Source organism: Mauremys mutica, chromosome 11, assembly GCF_020497125.1.
Source record: "Mauremys mutica isolate MM-2020 ecotype Southern chromosome 11, ASM2049712v1, whole genome shotgun sequence".
Lineage (NCBI taxonomy): Eukaryota > Metazoa > Chordata > Testudines > Geoemydidae > Mauremys > Mauremys mutica.
In genome coordinates, this window is record NC_059082.1 from 21,976,569 (window position 1) to 21,999,353 (window position 22,785).

General features: G+C 44.9%; 1 protein-coding gene across 1 annotated transcript in view; it reads left to right on the top strand.

Annotated features, from left to right (window-relative positions):
* Window positions 1-17,016: 17,016 nt before the first annotated feature.
* The window catches only part of TNFAIP8L3 (TNF alpha induced protein 8 like 3), a 61,073-nt gene continuing 55,304 nt past the window's right edge, over window positions 17,017-22,785 (top strand). Inside the window, exon 1 of the mRNA XM_044978828.1 lies at window positions 17,017-17,105. Coding sequence (XP_044834763.1) covers window positions 17,054-17,105 — 52 coding nt within the window. The 5' untranslated portion in view covers window positions 17,017-17,053. The remainder of the gene's footprint in view (window positions 17,106-22,785) is intronic.

The following is a 22,785-nucleotide window of genomic DNA, read 5'->3' on the forward strand; positions in this document are numbered from 1 at the left end:
ACTCTGTAAAAATCCTGAACCATGCCCAGTGGTGAGCAAGTACGATATACCCCAGATGTAACATGCATATCTCCAGGATGACAATCTATGGGCTAGTTTACTGGTACCCTGTAACCAACAGCAAACTATTAATCCGCTGTGACTACATGGAGCTCCACTGAAATCAGTGGGACTTTCACAAACTCAGCAGTCTGCCCACATACTTTCAGCTATAGGATTGAGGCCTTTGTCTATCACCAGTCACTGTGTTCTGTGGCTTCTTGTTAGTTTTAAGGCAAAGCTACAGCTCATTGTCTCTTAAAATGGCAGCAACCACACCTCTTTTGTTATAGCTCATTAGCTAGAAAGCTTACTTGGGACCCACAGAGCCATCTGCAGCATCACAGCACATGTACTGTGGGATGTCTGCTCATCATCCTTCACATATTTATCTAACACACTCTGGAGGCCGTGGTCACCTCATCCTTTAGGCTAGTGACATCTAAAATGAATCTCTGTCGTGACTCAGCTCATTATTCATTGTGGCTGTCTATAGAAAGCTCATAAAGTCTTACATAAGCAGCAGGTGGATACTGCCAGCAGTCTGCTGCTCAGTTCTTGATAATAAGCTATTATGTTTCATAGTTTTAGGAAGATAAAGGGGCTTGGTTCCTATCACATGCTGAAACAGAGAGTGCTCTGCCCTGGCATGTCTTCAGGTTGTGCTCCATGGGTTAACTATCAATACATCCCACGCTAGTATCCATCATGTCAGCAGTCTGCCTCCCCTTCTAGGTCTAGCCCCTGGGAGTGCTCAGTGCTTCCTGCAAGATGCTGAGCTGCCTCAACTTTTGTTGGCTCTTACGAGGTGGTGAAGGCGCTCGTCACTTCAGGGATTGGAAATTTACTTGGCAGGCATCTCAGATTCCCCATAGACTGTAATTTTAATCTGACAGGATGTCTGGTAGAAACGGTTGTTATAGTAATGGCTAGTTTGTGATCTTTTGCTTGGTGCTTTATTGCTGTTCTTTTACTCAAATAATGCCTTGCAGACAGTGGGTCTGGTTCTCCCCTGCCTAACACGTACACCTGTGCAAAGTGGGTGTAAAAAGCTACTCTCTTATACTCTCTTTGCTCAGCTGGGAGGGCAGGGGAGAAATAGCCCATTGGCAGGAAAAGTTTTGTATCTTCTCTCTAGTACAGAACCATACATATCACAGCTGGTTCAGAGTGGTTACGGGGCATAAGCCCATCTGAATGTAATTTTACACTGGCCTCTTGGAGGATTTTTTGTATAGTCCTTTCCATTCCTCTCCCCCTGCAGATCATTCATAGTTTAAGTAGTAAAATGTATCCTAGCAGCCCAAGATGGAATTAAGGTCAGCAGGGGCCTTAGGAACACCATAAGATTGGGTCCCCCATGGCTTCACCCCTGCAACTCCAAAATTGTACTGTGGCCAGGCCCTCCACTGCGGGGGGAGGGTCTCAGAGCTCTGGCTCCAGCGCAAGCATGAATGATCTCTACACTACAATTAAATAGCCCCTTAGCCCAAGCTCCACGAGCCAGAGTCAGCTGACATGAGCCAGCCAAGGGCGTTTAATTGCGGTGTAGACATACCTTTATTGACATCAATGGAGCCAGGACTTCATCCCTGGAACAGTACAAAGTGGAATTAAGAGGCACCAAGGATACAGCCCTATAAGTCAAGAGAAAATTATTTTTTCTTACTCAATCCATGTTATGGCACAGACTTGAAATCTGTCATTTACACAGTACTTTCTATACTTTCAGAATGCATTTATCTGGGAGGCACAGATCAATTATGAATTTTCCCAATAGTATAAACACTCTTTAGTCAAGCTATAGAATATTTATTCAGAGTCCAAAAAAAAACCCCAAACCAGCAAGTTTTTTAAAAATCTTGTGTGGCTAAACTAGGAACTTGTTCCATTATTTACTGAGGCTCTACCAGTCACGAGTCATGCCTTCTCCAATGACACTTCTCTTATTCTCTAGGGTACACAAAAAAGAGATACAGAGACAGCTGAGTCAGTGCATGTCCTGGATCATTTGACACTCTCCCTTTCTGGCCAGCTCCAGCCTGCGCCCCCACCCTCCGACACACACACACTATATACCTGCCATTTCATTTTACCTCTGTCTCACCATCAAAGTATATTTCAATTTCTTCTCATTAAACTTCTTATAATTTCTGATCTCTTTTGATCTGTTTTTAAAAGCTAACTGCTCCATAGTCAGGATGGGTCAGGGTGGAAATGGGTCTCACTGAGCCATAAAACTAATACCCTGTGCTGGTAGAGCGATCATTTCATTACCATAGGGAAAGGGGCACTATGGAATGCTCCTGTTAATTTTTTTTGACATCCTGAGATATCTGTATTTTCAGCAATGGAAACACACACAGATCTCTCCCGTCTCTACCCAAACACAGACACCTCTGTCAGAGAGCAGCAGCAACCATGTGCTTTACCAGTTTGTAGACCTCCTCTATGCTTTTGCCTAAAAGCTCTGCATTCAAGCTCTTTTTTCAGCAGACAATACCAGCTGTGGTGAATAACAAGAAAAAGGCCTCAGGCACCAGTTCAACTAACTGCAGCATTTCTGTACCTTCTCGACATTTCTCTTCCACTACATGCCGATAAAAACAGGTACTGTACACATATAAAAGCCAATTAGTCTGAGCTTGGGGCTGTGTGGTCAGCTGGTATTCCACAATGCCGGCCTCAGAAATTCAGAGTGGAATGGCTTCAGTACTGGTTATCAAGTTAATAGCTGATTTCATTTGGTTCTAAAGCAGTCATTTACCATGTGCCCCAGGCCCAATTCTGCAACCCCTTATGTACAGAAGCTCAAAGATACTGCAGTACTTGCATGAGGAAGGACACCTGAAGAGGGGTTTGCAGAACTGGGCCCCAGTATTATGATCAGTTGGGCTGACCAGAAAACAAAATTCCAGTTCAGAAAAAATTGAGGTTTGGAAAGCAGTTTTCTGTCTGCTATAGAATGAAAATGAGACCTTACAAAATTTTTCATGAATAAATACAAGACTGATCTGCTGCAGAAGAACTAATAACCCAACTTGAACCTGGGTTTCTTACATTCCAGGGGAGTGCCCTAACCACTGGGCTATAGAGTCTCTCTCTCTCTCTCGATGAATATTTAATTATTCATACAAAATTGGGCTACTCTAATAGGCGAGACTAACTCTAAACACAAGTGGTTAAGGCACTTGCCTGGGATGCAGGAATCAGGCAGAGCAGGGACTTGAACCTGAGTTTCACATCCCAAGCAAGTACCCTCACCCCTAAGGTGGTTCTCTCCCTCTTCTTCCCTGAGGCTGAGAAAGCTTCTGGACAAAATGGCATTTCCTCATTGGAAAGCTAATTGTCTGACCAGCTCTAATGATCAACACTGTGATCATTCAACTGCAGGAGGCTGCCCTGCAGTGAAGAAAGACTGCTGAGATTCTCCTCACACAGTTTTCCCACACATTATTCTGTCAGGAAGAAGGGGAAATTTCCCCTTAACAAAATGAACAAAGGGTTCTCTCAGAGATCCATAAAGATCATAGAAGATCTGTAGATGGGTGAGACCCATCTATGCCCTAACTCTAGGCTCCCCTGATCTCTTCTAGCGCCCAGGCAATACCCTGATGGGGTTTCCTCAGCTAGTTTTTGAAAGTGGAAGGTGGCACAGCACAGTGTGGGGCCTGTGGAAAAGTTAGCCCAACTCTTCAGCTAAATTTGCTTTTTATATTTAATGTCCTGTCAGGTTCACAAGGGACCCATATACCTGACCTGGCCCTGCCCATTTATCAGCAGTAGACCTCTGGTTCTCAGCAGGTTTGGCAACTGTGCCCTCAAAGTTGTCATACAAAAGCAAAGTGAATGTAAATTTACAGAACCCAGCTCTGCCCTTAGATACATGGGAGCAGCTCCCACTGAAGTCAGGACATTCGTATCCATGTGTCTGAAGGCAGACTAGGGCCCCTGATGTGTGTACAATAGAAATAATTCACCTGACAGTTGTCTGGACAGCAAGTTTCTATGTAATTTCATTCTCTGTACTGGGAAGTTTGTAGGACTACATGTAATCTAATTGTCTACGTTGCATGTTCCTAAGACTACACGTAAAACAGAATTTGCTGTCTGGGATGATGGCATTTCATTATTAATAGAAGGCAGGCTTGCAGAGTGCATTTGAGGATATTTGTCATAGAGTTATAGTTCAACAGCAGGAAACAATATTATTCTCTATTTGCAAATATATTCAGTCAACAGATTTTATCCATTCCTTTCTAGGGTGTCTCCACTCAGCATTTAGCCCACTGCCGGGCTCCTCAGCTCCCCTGTGTGTTGAGGGGTCTCAGTACCTCAACTTTGCTGTTTGGCTGGCACTGTTCCTGCTATTAGCCAATATCTAGGGCTCTGCCAGATGAATCTTGTGGGGGAGGGGGGGAAGGAGGAAGTGTGTGATGGCACAGTAGGTGCTATCTATAATTGCTTCCCTACACAATTTTGCCAATGAACACAAATAAGTGACCACCCTCCTATGCCAGCCCTTGGCTTGTTTTAAGCAGAAATTGCCAGCCATGCTGAGCTGTTTGAATAATTTCTGATGCAGACAAACATTCACCCCACCTTTACAGGATGTATAACTTTCAGTGGTCATATGAATAAATAAATCAAGAACTAATCTATTTCACCATATCGCTCTGTTTCTCTGACTTCGCTTCATGTGTCCACCACGCCTTGAAGGCCATTTTTGATGAGGTATTGCTTCAGGCGTATTTTGCCATGTACTTCCAAAATAGTCATGGTAACACATACTCATTGTCAGATGGAGAAAGTGCTTTCACGTGGTTCTAACTCTCATGTCAACCTCTGCAAAGACCACAGAACAAGTCCACTAACATTCTGCCACCTGGCAGGAAGACTGTGGCTGTAATGAATTGCTCAGCCATTCTCCATCATGTCCTCATTATTTGCCTCCTAGAGATGATGGTTGCTTAAGTCATAGTAGACACCAAGTCAGTAGGCTGTTCCTAAGTTTACTAAAAGCTCCATTACTAAGGTTGGCATCATTAAAAACCAACCAAACACATACACACAAAGCTTCCCCAAAAAGAAATGGAGCCTTTGAAATTTTACATGCTGACTCAGCCCCAGGCAGAGATCAGGGTTTAGCAAAATTCAGAAAAGGAGTTTTGACATTACTGTGCTTCCAAGATTTCCTATTCACTTTCCCAAAAATCTCATAGCCCGAGTGTGGTTCATCATGTTTCCTGCTTATGCCTCATTTGTTTTGTTTTGATGACCTTGTTGAGGAAAGGTGCATTTTAGAATTTTGAGAGAGGTTAGTAGCAGGAACAAAAAGGGACAGATCCACTGGTTTGACCAAGTGTTCAGCACAAGATATGTGGAGACAGGACCAAAGGTAGCATATCTGCACAAGCCCAGGTCCTTGTTGGCACAAATTACAGCAGCCTAAGAGATGCTCTAATTTATGCCTGGTATTCATGACCCCCAAGAGGCTGTTCTGGCCAGGGCATAAGGACACCTGAGCAATACCATCTGGCCTTGTTCCCATTGAGTGCTGAAAGTGAGGTGGCTTTACACAACCTGAGCATTCCCCAGTGTGAGGAGAAAACTCAAGGGACAATTTAAGACAGCTTTAGGCAGGGCCGGCTCCAGCTTTTTTGCTCCCCCAAGCGGTGAAGAGAAAAAAAAACCAAAAAACTGCGCTTGGTGGCACTTCGGCGGCTGCTCTACCACGCCGCTTCATTCTTCAGCGGCAATTTGGCGGCCGGTCCTTCCCTCCGAGAGGGACTGAGGACCAACTGCCGAATTGCCACCAAAGACCCGGACGTGCCACCCCCTCTCCATTGGCCACCCCAAGCGCCTGCTTCCTGCGCTGGTGCCTGGAGCTGGCCCTGGCTTTAGGGCAGGGCCGGCTCTAGCTTTTTTGCAGTCCCAAGCACGGCAGGCAGTCTGCTTTCAGCGGCTTGCCTGTGGGAGGTCCGTCGGTCCTGCGGATTAGGCGGCTTGCCTGCGGGAGGTCTGTCAGTCCCGCGGATTTGGCATACCCGCCGCCAAATTGCTGCTGAATCCGTGGGACCGGCAGACATCCCGCAGGCAAGCCGCCGAAGGCTGCCCGACTGCTGCCCTTGCAGGGACCGGCAGGGCGCCCCCTGCGGCTTGCCGCCCCAGGCACGCGCTTGGAGCGCTGGTGCCTGGAGCCACCGATGCTTTAGGGCTTCTTTGTGCTGCCAGAGGGGAACAAAGCAGCCAGAGTAGGATCAAGGATCTGGCCCAGAGAATCCTTGTTAAGCACATACAGTGAAACATTTGGAAGGATAACTATGTGGTTAAGTGACTAGAGTAGGACTCAGGAGATCTGTGTTCATATTCTGGCTCTTCCACAGACTTCTTGTGTGACCTTGAGCAAGTCACTTAATCTCTCTGCTTCAGATCTTCATTTATAAAATGGGGATAATACTACCTCCTTTCTTGGGCCCTTTGTCTTGTCTCTTATTATATGCATATGCCTACCATGGTGAGAGCTTGAACTCATTTAGGACTTCAAGACATGACTGTAATATAAATAGTTAGCAATCAGAAATACAATATAATCTAAATTGAGCTGTTGCTGACTAATAGAAAAAATAGCATGAAGTTAATAGTTAAATTTGTACTCTGCAGTATGTCTGAACTTCTGACAAGTTTGTGGCAATGGGAGTATATATGGATGTTTTGCATGGAAAACAGCATGAGATGGTTTGGTGGCATCACTGATGGCAGCTAACAAACTATTCTGGAAAGAAAGTAAGGTACAACACCTCCCTAGTTTCTTGGGAACCAAATTTCCTCTGCTTTTTGAGGGTAACAAGGTTGTGGAATCCTCCTCCTACAGGCAATCTGAAATCAAGGATGAAAACAAGAATGACCCATAATCAGATTATGTGCAACAAAACTGCTTCAAAGCACGATGAAATACAGCTCAGTGAAAAGCAGCATCTGTTGTTGGTTCAACTGTATTTTACTTATGTCTTAGCTATGGTTAACCCCTGGAATGTCTCTAAAGTGTAACCACTGGAGAAGTAATATCAACCCTGATAATGGAGTGACAAGACTCAGCAAAAATATTGGGAGGAAAAGAATGTGTAGTTTCAGTATAATTTTAAATGACAGCCATTAAAATTAAAATCATGTCTCCCCCATTACTGCTCCTGGGGAATTACTTTTAACTGGCACCTTCCATGATGGCACTCTGCTAACATTCTATGTCTGGCACCCAACCGAAGAGTAGATTGAGACAATCAAGGAATTTCTATTGTTGTTCCCTGTGTCTTCCAGTGCTCCCCACCTTCGACAACTAAATTTTCTAGAAGGAAGTTTGCTGAGTATTCTTTTATTTTTCTGACTGTGGGAAGGAGAAACTGGTAAGGAAAATCAGTTTTCTGCTAATAACTCTCATACCTGTTGTACTGTTATCAACCACCTGCATTGAAATGGCAAGTTGCAAATGATTCCATGAATATCTAAAGTATTAGTGGGCTTAAAATAATAAATAACAATAATAATGAACCTGGTTGTTAATCATGGCAAGGTCAGTAGAATTTGACTGAGAGCCAGCACATACGTTTTCAGTTTGGGAAAGCATTCCCAAGGCAAGTTTTAATTTGTTCAACACAAACTATATGTGTCAAATCCATAGAGTAAAAAGAAATGGATACTACCAAATACATTTTAAAAGTAAGGTAAAGAGGAAGTAGTAATGGGTAGCTGGTAAAAAACACAATCAATTATTTCTCCAGTGTTCCCAGGTGAAAATGCTGCTTCAAAACCAGATTCCGATGTCCTGGAACAGAACACACAACTCAGTCTTTACTCATGGCAAACTCCCATTCACACAAGTGAATGAAATTAGACATGGAATTGCCCTAAACCTCCATTCTGCAAGCTGCTCAGTGTGGGCATAGCAGTCCAGCCCTGTGGAGCACTGTGAAGAACCAAGGCCCTGTTCAGTAGCTTTGTTAACCACCTAACAATGGCATTCCCATCAGCTTCCTACAGTGGAATACGCCTCTCTACTAGAAAGAGATGAAGTAAGATTATGGGCCATGTTCTTTGATCCATGCAGGGTATGTGGCCTAAGTAAACCACAGTTAATAAAAGCTTATTTCTCTAGAGAGGCACTGACTCTGGGTATGTCTACACTACAAAATTAGGTCGAATTTATAGAAGTCGGGTTTTTTGGAAATCGTTTTTATACAGTCGATTGTGTGTGTCCCCACGCAAAATGCTCTAAGTACATTAAGTCGGCGGACTGCATCCACAGTGCCGAGGCTAGCATCGACTTCCAGAGTGTTGCTCTGTGGATAGCTATCCCACAGTTCCCACAGTCTCCGCCACCCTTTGGAATTCTGCGTTGAGATCCCAATGAAAGCCTGATGGGGCAAAAACAGTGTCGCGGGTGGTTCTGGGTACATGTCATCAGCTCCTCCCCCGGCCCCGGTGAAAGCAACGGCAGACAATTGTTTTGCACCTTTTTTCCTGGGTTACCTGTGCAGATGCCATACCATGGCAAGCATGGAGCCCGCACAGCTCACCATCACCGTACGTCTCCTGGGTGCTGGCAGATGTGGTACTGCATTGCTACACAGCAGCAGCTCATTGCTTTTTGGCAGCAGACAGTGCATTACGACTGGTAGCCATCATCATCGTACTCCTGGGTGCTCTTTTAGCCGACCTTAGTGAGGTCGGTCAGAGGCACCTGGGCAGACATGGGAGTGACTCAGCCAGGTCATTCCCTTTTCAAGTTTTGACTCATGGAAACTCAGTCCTGCCGGCAGTCATACTGCACCATCTTCTGGTAAGCAGCCAGGAGGTGACGATGGCTAGCAGTCGTACTGCACCATCTGCTGCCAGCCTAAGATGTATAAGCTAGATGGAGTGGATCAGAACAAGAAATAGACCCGATTTGTTTTGTATTCATTTGTATTCATTTGCTCCCCGCTCCCTCCTTCTCTCCCTCCATGAAATCAACACCCTGCTAAACCCAGGGTTTTGAGTTCAATCCTTGAAGGGGCCATTCTCTGTGACAGTTGTTTGTGTTTCTCCTTGATGCAAAGCCACTCCCTTTGTTGATTTTAATTCCCTGTAAGCCAGTCCTGTAAGCCATGTCGTCAGTCACCCCTCCCTCCGTCAGAGCAACAGCAGACAATCGTTTCACGCCTTTTTTCAGTGCAGACGCCATAGCACTGGGAACATGGAGACCGCTCAGATCACCGCGGCAATTATGAGCACTGAAAACACCACGCGCATTATCCAGCAGGATATGCAGAACCAGAAACTGCAAAAGCAAAACCAGGCGAGGAGGCGACAGCAGCGCGGTGACGAGAGTGATGAGGACATGGACATAGACTTCTCACAAAGTACAGGCCCTGGCAATCAGGGGTGGCTCCAGGCACCAGCACGCCAAGCACGTGCCTGGGGCGGCAAGCCACGGGGGGCGCTCTGCCGGTCGCCGCGAGGGGCAGGTTGCCTTCGGCGGCTTGCCTGTGGAGGGTCCGCTGGTCCCATGGCTTCAGCAGACCTCCCGCAGGCGTGCCGCCGAATCCACGGGACCAGGGACCTCCCGCAGGCAAGCCGCCGAAGGCAGCCTGCCTGCCATGCTTGGGGCGGCAAAATATCTAGAGCAACCCCTGCTAGCAATGTGCACATCATGGTGTTAATTGGGCAGGTTCATGGCGTGGAACACTGATTCTGGGCTTGGGAAACAAGCACAGACTGGTGGGACCACATAGTGTTGCAGGTCTGGGACGATTCCCAGTGGCTGCGAAACTTTCGCCTGCGTAAGACCACTTTCATGGAACTTTGTGACTTGCTTTCCCCTGCCTTGAAGTGCCAGGATACCAAGATGAGAGAAGCCCTCACAGTTGAGAAGCGAGTGGCGATAGCCCTGTGGAAGCTTGCAATGCCAGACAGCTACCGGTCAGTCGGGCATCAGTTTGGAGTGGGCAAATCTACTGTGGGGGCTGCTGTGATCCAAGTAGCCAACACAATCAATGAGCTACTGATATCAAGGGTAGTGACTCTGGGAAATGTGCAGGCCATAGTGGATGGCTTTGCTGCAGTGGGATTCCCTAACTGTGGTGGGGCGATAGACAGAACCCGTATCCCTATCTTGGCACCGGAGCACCAAGCCAGCAAGTACATAAACCAAAAGAGGTACTTTTCAATGGTGCTGCAAGCATTGGTGGATCACAAGGGACCATCATCAACATGGGATGGCCGGGAAAGGTACAGGATGTGAACCACTGTATATAGATATACAGCTATGTAATTATGCCCTAGTGTCCAGCTATGTAATTATGCCCTAGTGTCTTCAGACCCAGATGTAACCTATTTAATGGTGCAAGGCAAGTATGAAGCCAGCCACATTTTCATATATTGAGGCTACATTTGCATTTATCAGCCTCAACCTCTGTTGCACCACAGCATGCTGAGTAGTTCAGTGACTGATGGATTTTCTGTTACACACTGAGGTTGTTAATGGGTTGGATCTCTTCCTTCTATATATATTTACAGCATGGGCTGTGTTTCCTGTTTTGGAAAGTGGGCCTTTTATTTCGAGTCGATATCTTTGTTGCCAAAGAAATTTCATTTCTACTGTTGTTTGGAACGTGAGACTTTGCACATACCATTTCCAAGATGGATTTCTTTGTAACCACAAGACAAATCAATAACTTTTGCTCACTTGAACATAAAAGTTTGGGTTTCTTTTAAAAAATAAAACAAATCAAATAATCAAAAAAACAACCCATCACCACACATTTCTAGAATAGCGCAAAAATTAAGTGCAGGGGCAATTTGAATTACTATCTGAAATGGAAAATGTTACCTTATGGGTAAAATCCTATTCACAAACAGTGAACAGCGAGTAGCAAGGGAAGGACAGAGAAGCAATGGAAGTAACATGGTAGGGACATACAGTATCCTGCTTGTATAGGTCAGGATGGTTCAAGCCAGGTGAAAGAAACATAGGAGACCTTAGTGCTGCACCAGAAAGGCCAGTCTGTTCACCACTCAGGCTGTGCTGTTAACTTCCATATTTTTGAGCAAGAGTGCTGGATAGGCCGGTCGCCAACCTAGCTGTGTCTTGTTTGATTGCACTCCTTCCTGCAGTTGCATGGGCACAGAGAGTGAAGAAACTCACTGCTCCCTCTTCCTCAGTCAGTGCTGTCATCATGCAGCAAAAGGCAGGGTTTGTTTCAGATTAGTTTCTTACTACTATAAAATTTCTGCTACGCTGATCCCCACTCCGGCCATCAACCTCTATCAAACTCTGATAAAATATATCAGGAGTGACCCAATGTTTATTGTTATCCTCAGGTGCCTTCTGGGAGATTAATACAATTCAGGATGACCAAAAGCTCACAAGATAGATGAGCTTGCAAATTATTTGCCTTTGGGGGCTGAAATCTCACATTTTGTGCCACATCAACACCATCAAAGCCAAGTCTCAGTCCTAGCCTTAAACTTGATTCCCTGAAGACTTAAACTCCAAACTCTAGCGTAGGTCTAATATAGACTCTAGCCCAAAGCTACCATTGCCTCCACAGTTCTTCTTTAAGTAAACACTGATACCATCGATACGCAGGTGTTATTCAGTCCAGTAAGTTTAATGATTAACAGTACATTGATGGAATACTAGGAGTTCTGGACAGATACTGTAGGATGCTTCATGCTACCTAAGTAAATGCAGGCAGAAAACACTTCTGCACATTTATATATGCAGCATTTGTCACATATATTCTGCCTAAATCAAAAGCAAAAAAAAGTATAGAGTGTTGAAGACATATTGGCATATGAGTCGTGTTTAAACAACGCAGGTGGCTATGCACAGAATTCTAATTAAGTAGAAGACTCCTTTCTTTTTATACCATAAAAGGTACATGTGCAGTGGTATAAGTAAAATGCACTAAAGAATTTATAAAGGCTGATTAGCATCTGGATATCAGTAAGAAGCTGGTAGTTTGACAATTAATGGTATGGCAAAGATGTTGATAGAATAATGACTAAAGCTTAATGTCAATCACTCAGTCTACCAGTGCGAATGCTCATCCTTCCTGAAATACATTCATCTACACTATCATCCAAAATAGACTGAACAATGGCATCATGGCAAAGAGATGAAAGGAAATCCAAAAGTGGTTAAAGGAAGCTACCATGCTCATGAAATATGTTGCTAGATGACGCTCAGTGGCAGGTAACAATGGGATTTGGAGGTAACAAGATAAAATTTACAAAATGGAGAAACAAAATATAAACAGCATTAGAAATAGCCCATTCTGGGGAGACTACTAATTAACAATAATAATAATAATAAACTTTATTTATTACAAATGATTTATATAGGCCCTTACATTTACACAGCCAGTATCAACAGAGTGTAAAATCTTTGGGGCAGGAATGTGACTATCTAAATCAGACAAATTAAACGCAAAGGCAACACCACAGGAGTGGGAGGAGAGATTGCTTGGAGAGGGGGGGTTTAAGGAGGGGAGAGAAAGTTCAAGACCGTTGCAGACATAGGGGCAGTATGACAGAATGTATGAAGCTGAGAGTAGGAAAATGGGATAAAAGGGAGGAGTCAAGCAGGAGGATTGGGAAGAGCCTAAAGAGAGAGAATGGGCATAAGGAGAAATGATATAGGTGAGGGCCAGATTTGTAGCGCCTTGGAGAAGTGGACAATGAGCATGAACCTGACATATTAGGAGCCAGGATACCAATGGAGAAAGATAAAGCAAGACACCTGATATGAGCAAGACGAAAAGCGTCCAAGATTACACAGAATATATGGGCCTGGGAGGGAGGGAGATTATTAAGGGTACTGGAGTCGTGAGTGGAGATAAAGAAGGGAGGCAGAGGAAACTGGTTTAATTGCCTCCGTATTTTGTGGTCAGGTTATCTATACACACTGCCTCTCTACCAAATTTCGCTTTGGCCCCACTCCCATCTAGTTTTCACTCCAGCCACACTGTTGAAAGAGCCCTAACCAAAGTTTTCACCACTTCCCAGCAACGTCTCAAGCTCTCCCATTTATATCCTACTTGATCCATTTGTCATGTCTTTGACACGATCAGTCATTCCGTCATCTAAAGACTTCTCCCAAGGCGTCAAAAGCTTTGGGCTACAGTGGCTCTCTTCCTATCTCTCTGCCCATTCCTTCCCTGGAGTCCCCACCCACTCTCCGTTAGTGTTGTTTTCTCTCTACAGCCATCCTGTGACACCACACTGAGTTACACTGTAACACAGGGGTTCTCAAACTGGGGGTCATGACCACTCAGGGGGTCGCAAGATTATTACCTGGGAGGTCGCGAGCTGTCAGCCTCCACCCAAAAGCCCGCTTCACCTCCAGCATTTATGATAGTGTTAAATATTTTTAAAAGTGTTTTTAATTTATAAGAGGGGGTGGCCCTCCGAGGCTCGCTGTGTGAAAGGGGGCACCACTAGAAAAGTTTGAGAATCACTGCTGTAACAGTTTCAACTATGACCTGTATGCTGACAACTCACAGATCTCTCACTTCTCCAGTTTCCAGCTCACCTGTCTCAAGGCTGTCCATTGGCACACTCCATTTTGAACTCAGAAAGCAAGGCTGCCCCAGTGGTGAGGGTGTTAGCTTAGGATGCAGATGACCCAGGTTCAATTGCATGCTCTGCTACAGACTTCCTGTCTGACCTTGGGCAAGTTACTTCCCATCCCCATCTGTAAAATAGGGATAATAGTATTCTCCTGCCTCACAGAGGTGCTGTGAAGACAAACACATTAATGATTGTGAGGCACTCAAATACAATAAGTACTTAAGATAGAAACTGCTGCACTGCAAGTGTGCTCACATGTGAGTGTAACCTGGATAGTGGCTGAACACTGATTATGTGATAATGAAGTGTGGCCAGAGCTCTCCCACAAACAGATCTTCACCACTCAAGTACAATAAATAGGCAGCACAGGATTCCAAATGAGAGCCACATGAACAGGAGAGATTCACATGAAGGTGTGGAAATCCACCTCTGGATTTGGGCCTTTAAAAGCATTGTGCCAGCATCTGGTGTAGCTACCCTTATGCCTACCCCAGAACCATGAATGTCTTGTAATATAGGAAATACATGTTATGGTACTGAGATCATAACAGTGAACTATGTAGCTGAACAGAGAGAAATGTATACTAAACATAATAAACCAAAAGAAAATCAAACAGAAGCTGTTTTCAGTATGTGGACTATTACTTAAGTTACATATATATGGCGCATATTGTCATTAATTGGTTTTGGTTTTTCTGTGCACACTGTTGTAATGGGTGGAAACTATGAAGTTCTGAGCTCTAAGCATATGGAATTTTCCGGGCCACATGTTACGACAAGTGCTGGACTCTGCTAGCTAAAGAACATTTAAAGGAAAAAATGATTTCTAACCATATGTTTTGAAATGAAACAATATGCTCATTCTATTTCAGCTGAAAACTTTAGTGAGTGCTGTACAGTTAGCAGCAATAAAGTAGGCAATTATCTTGAAAGAGAATTTACTGTGGAACAGAAAATATTTACGGCACAGCAATGAGAATGCACAGTGTATATTTCTCACCTTTGATGCAACAGAATATTGATTAAGTTATTTCATTTCCACTGCATTATCTATTGGTCTGGTTATCCAAGGAGAAAAAGGCTGACAGCGATTAAAATGAGTGGGGTTCAGTTTTCATGTTCACTATCCCAAGCCCAGGCTTCTTCCTCTTTAAAGGATCATGAAAAATAATGTTGTCTAGTGGCAACTGAACATCTGGTATCAAAGACTTCTGAATTTGTAGCATCTAACACTGGATACTAGCTAAACACGGACTATGTGATAATCAAGTGTGGATCTCCAAAGCTCTCCCACAAGCAGATGTGATTATAGTATAGGTTCTGCCCAAAGAAAAATCCAACCTGAAAAAATTAGAGAATTTCTTTTAGTAGGACTTTTTTTTTTTTTTTGGAAAGGGAGTGTGCTGCACCTAAGATGGTTGGTTGCAGTGGGCTGAATATTAAGCTTTTGGTATGCTCTGCCTAGTGCCATTAAAAAGTCAATGTTTGCCTATAGTGTGATAACATTTTTATAGAAGGGATAAAAACTTTCAGAAGCTGATACATGTGAAGGAAGGAAAGACTGAGAAGATGGATTAAACTCAAATCCACACCTGATGGGCGATTTCCCCTCACTAGCCCTCAGAATTAAACTGCTCTTTTAATGGAGAAAGTGTTTTTATACTCTTTGGGGTTGTACTGGTTTAAAAGATGGGGAGTCAGAACCTTGGAGCTCTCAGATTTTGTTTTAAATGTGATGTCTGTCATCACCTGCAGCAATTCTCTGATTCTGTTCTGGGGATTTCTTATTGCCATGAGGCATTCTCCATAACACACTTATGCACTGTCTCCCCTAGCTGTGCTCTCTACTCCTTTGTGTAATATGTCTGAATTGTCCCTTTACAATAAACTATGAATGTTATAGTGAAAGAGAGCAGATTCCTTGTTTAAATTAAGGAGTTTTCTCTCTCTCTCTCTCATTATATATATATATAAATTCAATTCTCAGAGGTTGCTCGGCATTGTTTGAAGAGATCATTACAAACTTAAATGCAAACAATACCTGTTAAAGTTAGGCTTTGTTGTCATTGTCATTGAATTGACATGGCTGTCTGTGAAATCTCACAAAGGTCTTCTTAATATATAAGACTGGAGGTCCAAACTTTACCCACCCAGGATGATGCTGGCAACTTCCCAAATTAAGTTGCGCCTGACATGCAAAATATAAATGGAGCAGATTGCAGCCACCCTCATCTTTCATATAGAGGTGTGTCTGCACAGAGGCCAGGCTCCAGTCTGCTTGGGCCAGGCGGTGACATCTTCAGATCTGTTGTCTCTGCAGGTTGTACTGCCATGCCTGATATGAAGGGAGAGGGAACACTGGGACTTTCTATAGACTGTGGGGCAAATTCTGACTCCACTTCTGCCCTGTGCAGCAGAACCAACGCAGCAAAATGCCACATTGGGCAACTTTGCACTCTGTGTACTTCACAACCCTGCTCTGGCTTTTCTGTCTGCAGCAGCAGGGAGGGAGGCGGGAGGGGAGTGAACTCCTCTGCCCCCTGATTGATCTCTTGCGGATGTCGACTCAGATGCTCAGTGATGCCACTGTCCTTACACAGGCCAACATTCACTCTTTCATGGCTTAGTTTTTGAGTAGCTAGAAAGGGTAGAGAGGTTGTGAACTGGGAGCTGATAAAAGGTAGGAAATCCAGAGGGGAGACACAAATACAGGTAAAAGGGGAGAAAGGATGTAGGAGAAGGGAGAGCAACAAAAAAGGAGAGACTCAGCAGCACATTTCCCCCACTGAATGGGGCAGTAGGATCCTGAACAGGCGACACACAATGATCATTTAAGCTCTTTGGGGCCGTGTTTCTGTTCCGTGTTTGGCCGGCCCGTGAGTGCGGCTCCCAGGCACTACAGCGCTACGAAGACTAATCGCTGAATGGGTCGCTACTAGAGACAGGCTCGATTTGCCCTGTGGGCAAAGCCCCCTGTGCCGTGGGCGGACGGGAGCAGGGAGGGAGCCCCAGACATACCCCGGCGGGAGAGCCCCGTGCACTGACCCAGGGCCAACCAGCAAAAGCCGCAGCCCCGAAGGCGAACGGCCCCACGGCTCCGGGTTACGAGGCTCCCCGCAGCGCCGGCCAAGCCGGGGACGCAGCGGAGCCGCAGCCGCTGATTAGATCAAGCCCCGGTAACAAGTTTAGGGAGAGCGCGGAGCCTCCGCCCCCCCGCGGGGCCCGCCTGCCTCGCAGCCAATGGCACGGAGCGAGGCGGCTGCATGTGGCGGCGCTGACCCGGCGCCCGGGCTGGGAGGAGACAGGAGCGGAGCCGCCCGCGCTCCCTCGCTCACTCCGCTCTCCCCAGCGCCGGGCTGCACTTCTCCGCGCGGCGCCCCCCGGAGCCCCGGCGCGCGGCACCATGGACTCGGACTCCGCCGAGCTGAGCGAAGGGGAGCTGCTCGCGCCGGCAGGTAGGGAGGGCGGCTGCCGGCGGGGCTCGCTGCGCTGCCTGGACCCGGCTCCAGCCCGGGGGGCGAGGGGGGGTGGGGGGCTGCTGTCACTTTACACGGTTTACAGCCACTTCAAGGGCAGGACAGAGCTGCGGGGCACTTGGAGCAGGGGGAGGGGTTTGCAGAGGGAGGCGGGGGCTTTAGCGATCCCTGTGTGCGCAGGGGGAGGTGGAGGGGGGTCCTGGAGCAGTCTCCCCCCTCGCGGGACTCAGCCCGCACCTGCCCTGTGCTGCAGGCTGGGGCGTTCCAAAGGCAGCGCAAGAAGTTGCTCGCTCCCTGTGAGCCAGGGCGGATGATGGAATCAGACAGGTCAGGCTGGAAGGAGCCGCCAAAGGTCAAGTCCAACCCCCTGCACTGAGGCAGGAGCAAGTGAACTTAGATCATCCCCGACAGGTGGCTGACCACCCTGCCCTTAAAAACCTCCAAGGCTGGGCATTCCCCGATTGCCCTGGGAAGCCTATGCCAGAGTTTAAAAAAAAGTTTTTCCCAATATCTCACCCCATCTCCTTTGCTGCAGCTTAAGCAGATTACTTCTTTTCCTACTTTCAGCAGAGAACAATTGGTCAGTGTCCTCTTTATAACAACCCTTGAAGACTTGTCAGGTTCCTCCTCAGTCTTGTTCTCTCTCAAGAAGACTAAACATGCGCATTAGTTTTCTAAAACTTCTATCACTTTTGTTGCTGTCCTCTCTGGACTCCCTCCAATTTGTCCACATCTTTTCCTAATTGGAAGTGGACACAGTACTCCAGCTGAGGCCTGAGTGCCAACTAGAGCCAGACAATTGCCTCCCATACAATGCTCCTGTTAATACAACCCATACTAGCCTTTTTCACAACTGCATTACATTGACAACTCATATTTGATTTGTGATCCACTATCACTCCAGATCCTTTTCAGTGATACCTGAAATAATAGCTAGCCCTTCTTCATTTTGTACTTGCACATTTGGTTTTCCATTCTAAGTGAAATACTTTGCACGTGTCTTTATTCATAAGTCCTCCACTGGGGCAGCAGCAGTGGGTTAGCAGGATCCAACGGGGGATGAATGCTGCCAAAGACAGAGAAGTCACCCTAGCTGCCCCCTTGCACCTTTCCATTCCACTGCAACTTCAGGGACAGCAAAAGCAATAACTCCCTGTTTTGTTGTCTGAAGAACTAAGAAACTAGAATACAAGGCATTCAGCCAAATTCTGCTCCCTGTTACACCCAGGCAGTTGAAGTCAAACTGGTTCCTCTAGGGCAGTGGTTCTCAGACTTATGTACTGGCGACCCCTTTCACATAGCAAGCCTCTAAGTACGACCCCCCGCTTATAAATTAAAAACACTTTTTGATGTATTCAACACCATTATAAATGTTGGATGCAAAGCAAGGTTTGGGGTGGAGCCTGACATCTTTCGACCCCCCCCCCATGTAATAACCTCACGACCTCCTGAGGGGGTCTCAACCCCCAGTTTGAGAAGCCCTGCTCTTGTGTAACAGTGTGATTTGGCTTAGGGCGTTAAATTCGGCCATGATATGACACACTGAACATAGCAGAGCTTGCCTGGGGACAAATCTGGTCCATTGTTCTTTATATCCAGGGGCTGCACTTTTTTTTCTTTTTATCCAGAACTACAAGTATTTGGCAGGGAAGACTTCCCCCCTCAAGCCCAGACATGCAAAATCCTTAGGCTTTTATTTTTAGAGTGTCTTAACTTGTAACTGTCACAAAAAACATAAAACAGCTGCTTTCTGGTGGCTGGAGTTTGCATAGTTTTTAGGTAAGACTGAAAACCACTGATGGAAAAACACTTTCCTCTGCCATCCCCAACCGACCCACATCCCTAAGTAGTGAGCAAAATAAATGAGTAATCATTGACTTGTCTAGTAATTGAAGGATGCCCAGCACAGGAAGTGAATAAAGACAGTTCCCTGTAATGCTGGATTTTACATTACTTTACAGTAGTGCTAGTTGCCAGCACATAGTTTTCCAATTTCAGTCCAAAGAGAAGAGTTGTACAATAGAAAGGTCCCCCATCCCCATGCATATCTTCAAGTTTTAACTTCGTACAGTCACTGGTTGGTAACCCTGACACCAACAAAAAAGCTGTCTACTATAGTGTCTCACAATGAAAGACTTTCTTACGTATGACAGCGGATACATGATTTCTGAATCTAGTCATAGGAAGGGCCTGATTCATCTGACTTACATTGGTGTAAATCAGGAGTAGCTCCTTTGAGTCAGTGTAGTTACACCAGCAAAAATATGTAAGCGAGATCAGAATCATGCCCATATTTATTGTCTGACTTATTTTGTGATTAGAGTAGGCAGAGATGGAAAAGATCTATTACGAAACATTGCAAAGCCTTCTCCTTTGAGAATGCCTGTCTACAGAAAGTGCCGCTCACAATCCAAACACCCTTTTTATTCCCAAGCCCTTTCCAATCACCGTCTCTCCTCCAAAAAATAACCTAGCCCAAGCAGAGTTCCAATTCCTGTAAAGGGAAAAGTCCATTAGAGACTTTGCTATTGATTTTACATGAAAGACACTCAGATACTACAGCGATGAGTGACAGTATAGAACTCTTGGACAGATAGGTCCCATCTGGTGAAGTCTCCTAACAGTATAGGCTTGTTTCTTATAGATTATTTTTTACTTTTGGCCAGCCTAGTTTTACAATGAAGTAGATCTGCAAGTGATGTCCTGGTGCATATTTTATCATTTGTTTAATAGCTTTATAAGGTAAATAGACAAAGGTCAGGCTGTACATCTATCCCCTTGCCTCCTGCATTAAGGGAGTGCCCTCTCATGTGTTTTATATTCAGGGTAATGTACCATTAAAATATATAATTTCTTCTAAATGATCACATCTTACTCAATGTTTTGAGTTACAAAGGAAAGTCAGTATTAGAGACAAGCTCCTTTAAGACAGCTCTTACCAACAATTTGTGGAGATTAAAAGTTTATTTTTTTTTTAAATGGTTTAGAGATTGCCCTAAACACTCTTTTTCTCACAGCTTGCTAATTTCCAGCAGTTAAAGCTGAATACCTAAAACCTCCCTTTCATCCATGCTGTTTTTCCTTCTTGTACAAAATCAAAAAAATCTGATATCCCCAGTCATACAGGGCAGCAGAATTAAACACGTAGTATGTACGGTAATTCTTCAAAGGAAAAGCACTATAATGCTTTCCCTACCCTCTGCCTAAAGGAATTGTTTTACTAGCTATTCCTTATTTGTTTGGATCCACATATGCTCTGAGAAAGCACTGTGTTGTTGGATTTTTTTTTGTCTTTTTCGCCTACTATTCCATATGTACAGTGCAGTATATGTGTGTATGTGGGTGTTTGATAATCATACTCAGTTACTACCACAGGCATAGAAATCTAGGGAGTTGCTTATTTCATAACCAGAGGAAAGAGAGGCTAGGGAGGAATTCGTCAGTGCAGTACCCCGTGGCAGTGGCCAGAGGTATTCTGCCTGCAAAGTGTAGCAGCAGAATGCCACCAGGATAGCCAGGAGATGCACACTCAGGGTGATGTCCTGGTTCTATTGAAGCCAATGGGAGTTTTGCCGTTGACTTCAGTGAGGCTTGGATTTCACTCTCAGAAGTAGCACATACACTTTTTAGATGTCCAGCATGCACTCCCTTCAGCACCAATCCTAGCTGGTGTACAGGGCGGCAGGGCCCTGGCCACTCACGGACACTTAGATTGTAATCACTTTGGGCAGGGTCTGTCTTTTTACTGTGTTTGTACAGTGCCTAGCACAGGGGGGTCCTGGTCTATTACTAGGGCACCTAGGTGCTTCTGCAATGTAAATACAAACCACCACCACCCCTGGAAGGATTGAAATACCTCCAGCAGTGCTAGTCTGCCCTCCCCGCTTGCATTCAGGGAGTGCAAACCTCGGCATTCTGACAGCCTGCTGCCCAGGTGCTGAAAGGATAGAAGAGTCCCTTATACACCTTTGCTGGTCCAGCTGGAGTCTAATCCCTACGTTCCAGGAGTCTTGTTTCCTTCAATAGCCAATTAAAGCTGAGTCTACAAGAGGAGCAGAAGTATTTTTCCATGTTTATGAACGTACTGTGGCATGTGTATATTGTACGCAAAAAGCTCCGTGTATTCAATAATGTGGGATATATTAGTTATACTCGAAAAATCATCATCTCCATACTAGACTATCCAGCCATCCAAGACTTGGCATTCATCACAGCCTGTCTCATCCCTCCCTGCTTTGTACTCAAGCTAACTATTGTAAGATAAATATATTTGACTATAGTGTCTGGACAGACTTGTCCCACAGTAGAAGTACTAGACATGTCTTCATTCTTTTCAACACACACATTGTATAACCCAGTTTATTAAGGGGGAAAAAGTTTAAAATTTGGGATGTAGCTAAAATGTGTAAGCAGCACATTTCCTGTCCAGCTTCATGATTTTTACTATAGACTAGTCATGCTTACTCCATAAAATGTGATTATCCTATGGAACCTTTTTCCCCCAAAAATTGAGCAAGTAATACTTAGAATATAACATAGCCAGAGAATAAGAGTGACAAACATCTAGGGATTATTTTATAAAAAGTAATTTTCAGAAGCAGAATAAAGTTTTTTAATTTTATACCAAAAAGATGCTGAAGAAATGAGGACTAGTTACCAGTGAGGGCCCTGATCCTGAAAAGTCTTCATTTTAGGCATATGTGTAGTCCCCTTGAAGTCCATGGGCCTAATTTAAAATCTATGAAGACTAAGCCACTGTGATAATCTGGTCCATTTTTCTGCAGAACACAGGCCATAGAATTTCAAGTTGCCCGCAGTAGTCATGGTATATCATTGGTGTTGTGGAGTGAGTGACAGAAAGAGAGAAGAGCAGATCCTCATCTGCTGTGCATTGGCTGGCTATCTCAATTTACACCAATCTTCTACCACATTGGTTTTAAAACTTATTACAAGCGCTTAGCTCAGAATACAGACTGCTACTTTTTTACAGAGAAGTACTGCATTTATATTCTGATCATATGAGGACAAAGGGCTAAATTACCTCTCTCTCCTATAAAGCGCTGTAAGGCCCCTCCTCCCCATTGAAAGTTTATTCTATCACAAGCCTGATTCTGGAGCCCTTTTTAGGTAGGGTGACCAGATGTCCTGTTTTTAAAGGGACAGTCCCGTTTTTGGGACTTTTTCTTATACAGGCACCTATTACCCCCCACCCGCTATCCCGTTTTTTCACAGTTGCTATCTGGTAACCCTATTTTTAGGCCAAACACTCACAGTAATCAATGGGAATTTGGCCCATGCAGGACAGCAGCTAGGGACCCAGGTAGTGTTCTCAACTGGTGATGGGGTCTTATAGAACATTAACACTTAACAGTCTAGGATTTTGTATGCTGCCAGTGGCCAAAGCAAGTATACACTGTGGACAAAATTCCTGGCCCCCTTGAAGTAAGTGGGAGTTCGGCTATTGACTTCAATGAATTCGGATTGTCCCCTGTCACTTCGGGCACAAAAAGCTTAATGCATATTAAAAATTGATAAATTTTCTAAACTCTCCCATGGGAAATAAATATGCACTTAGTAAACAGCATCAGATTTTAAAATGATTCATTAATGTAAATAGGGCTCTAAAAACATGCATTATTTATTTGGAGCTGACCAGTTA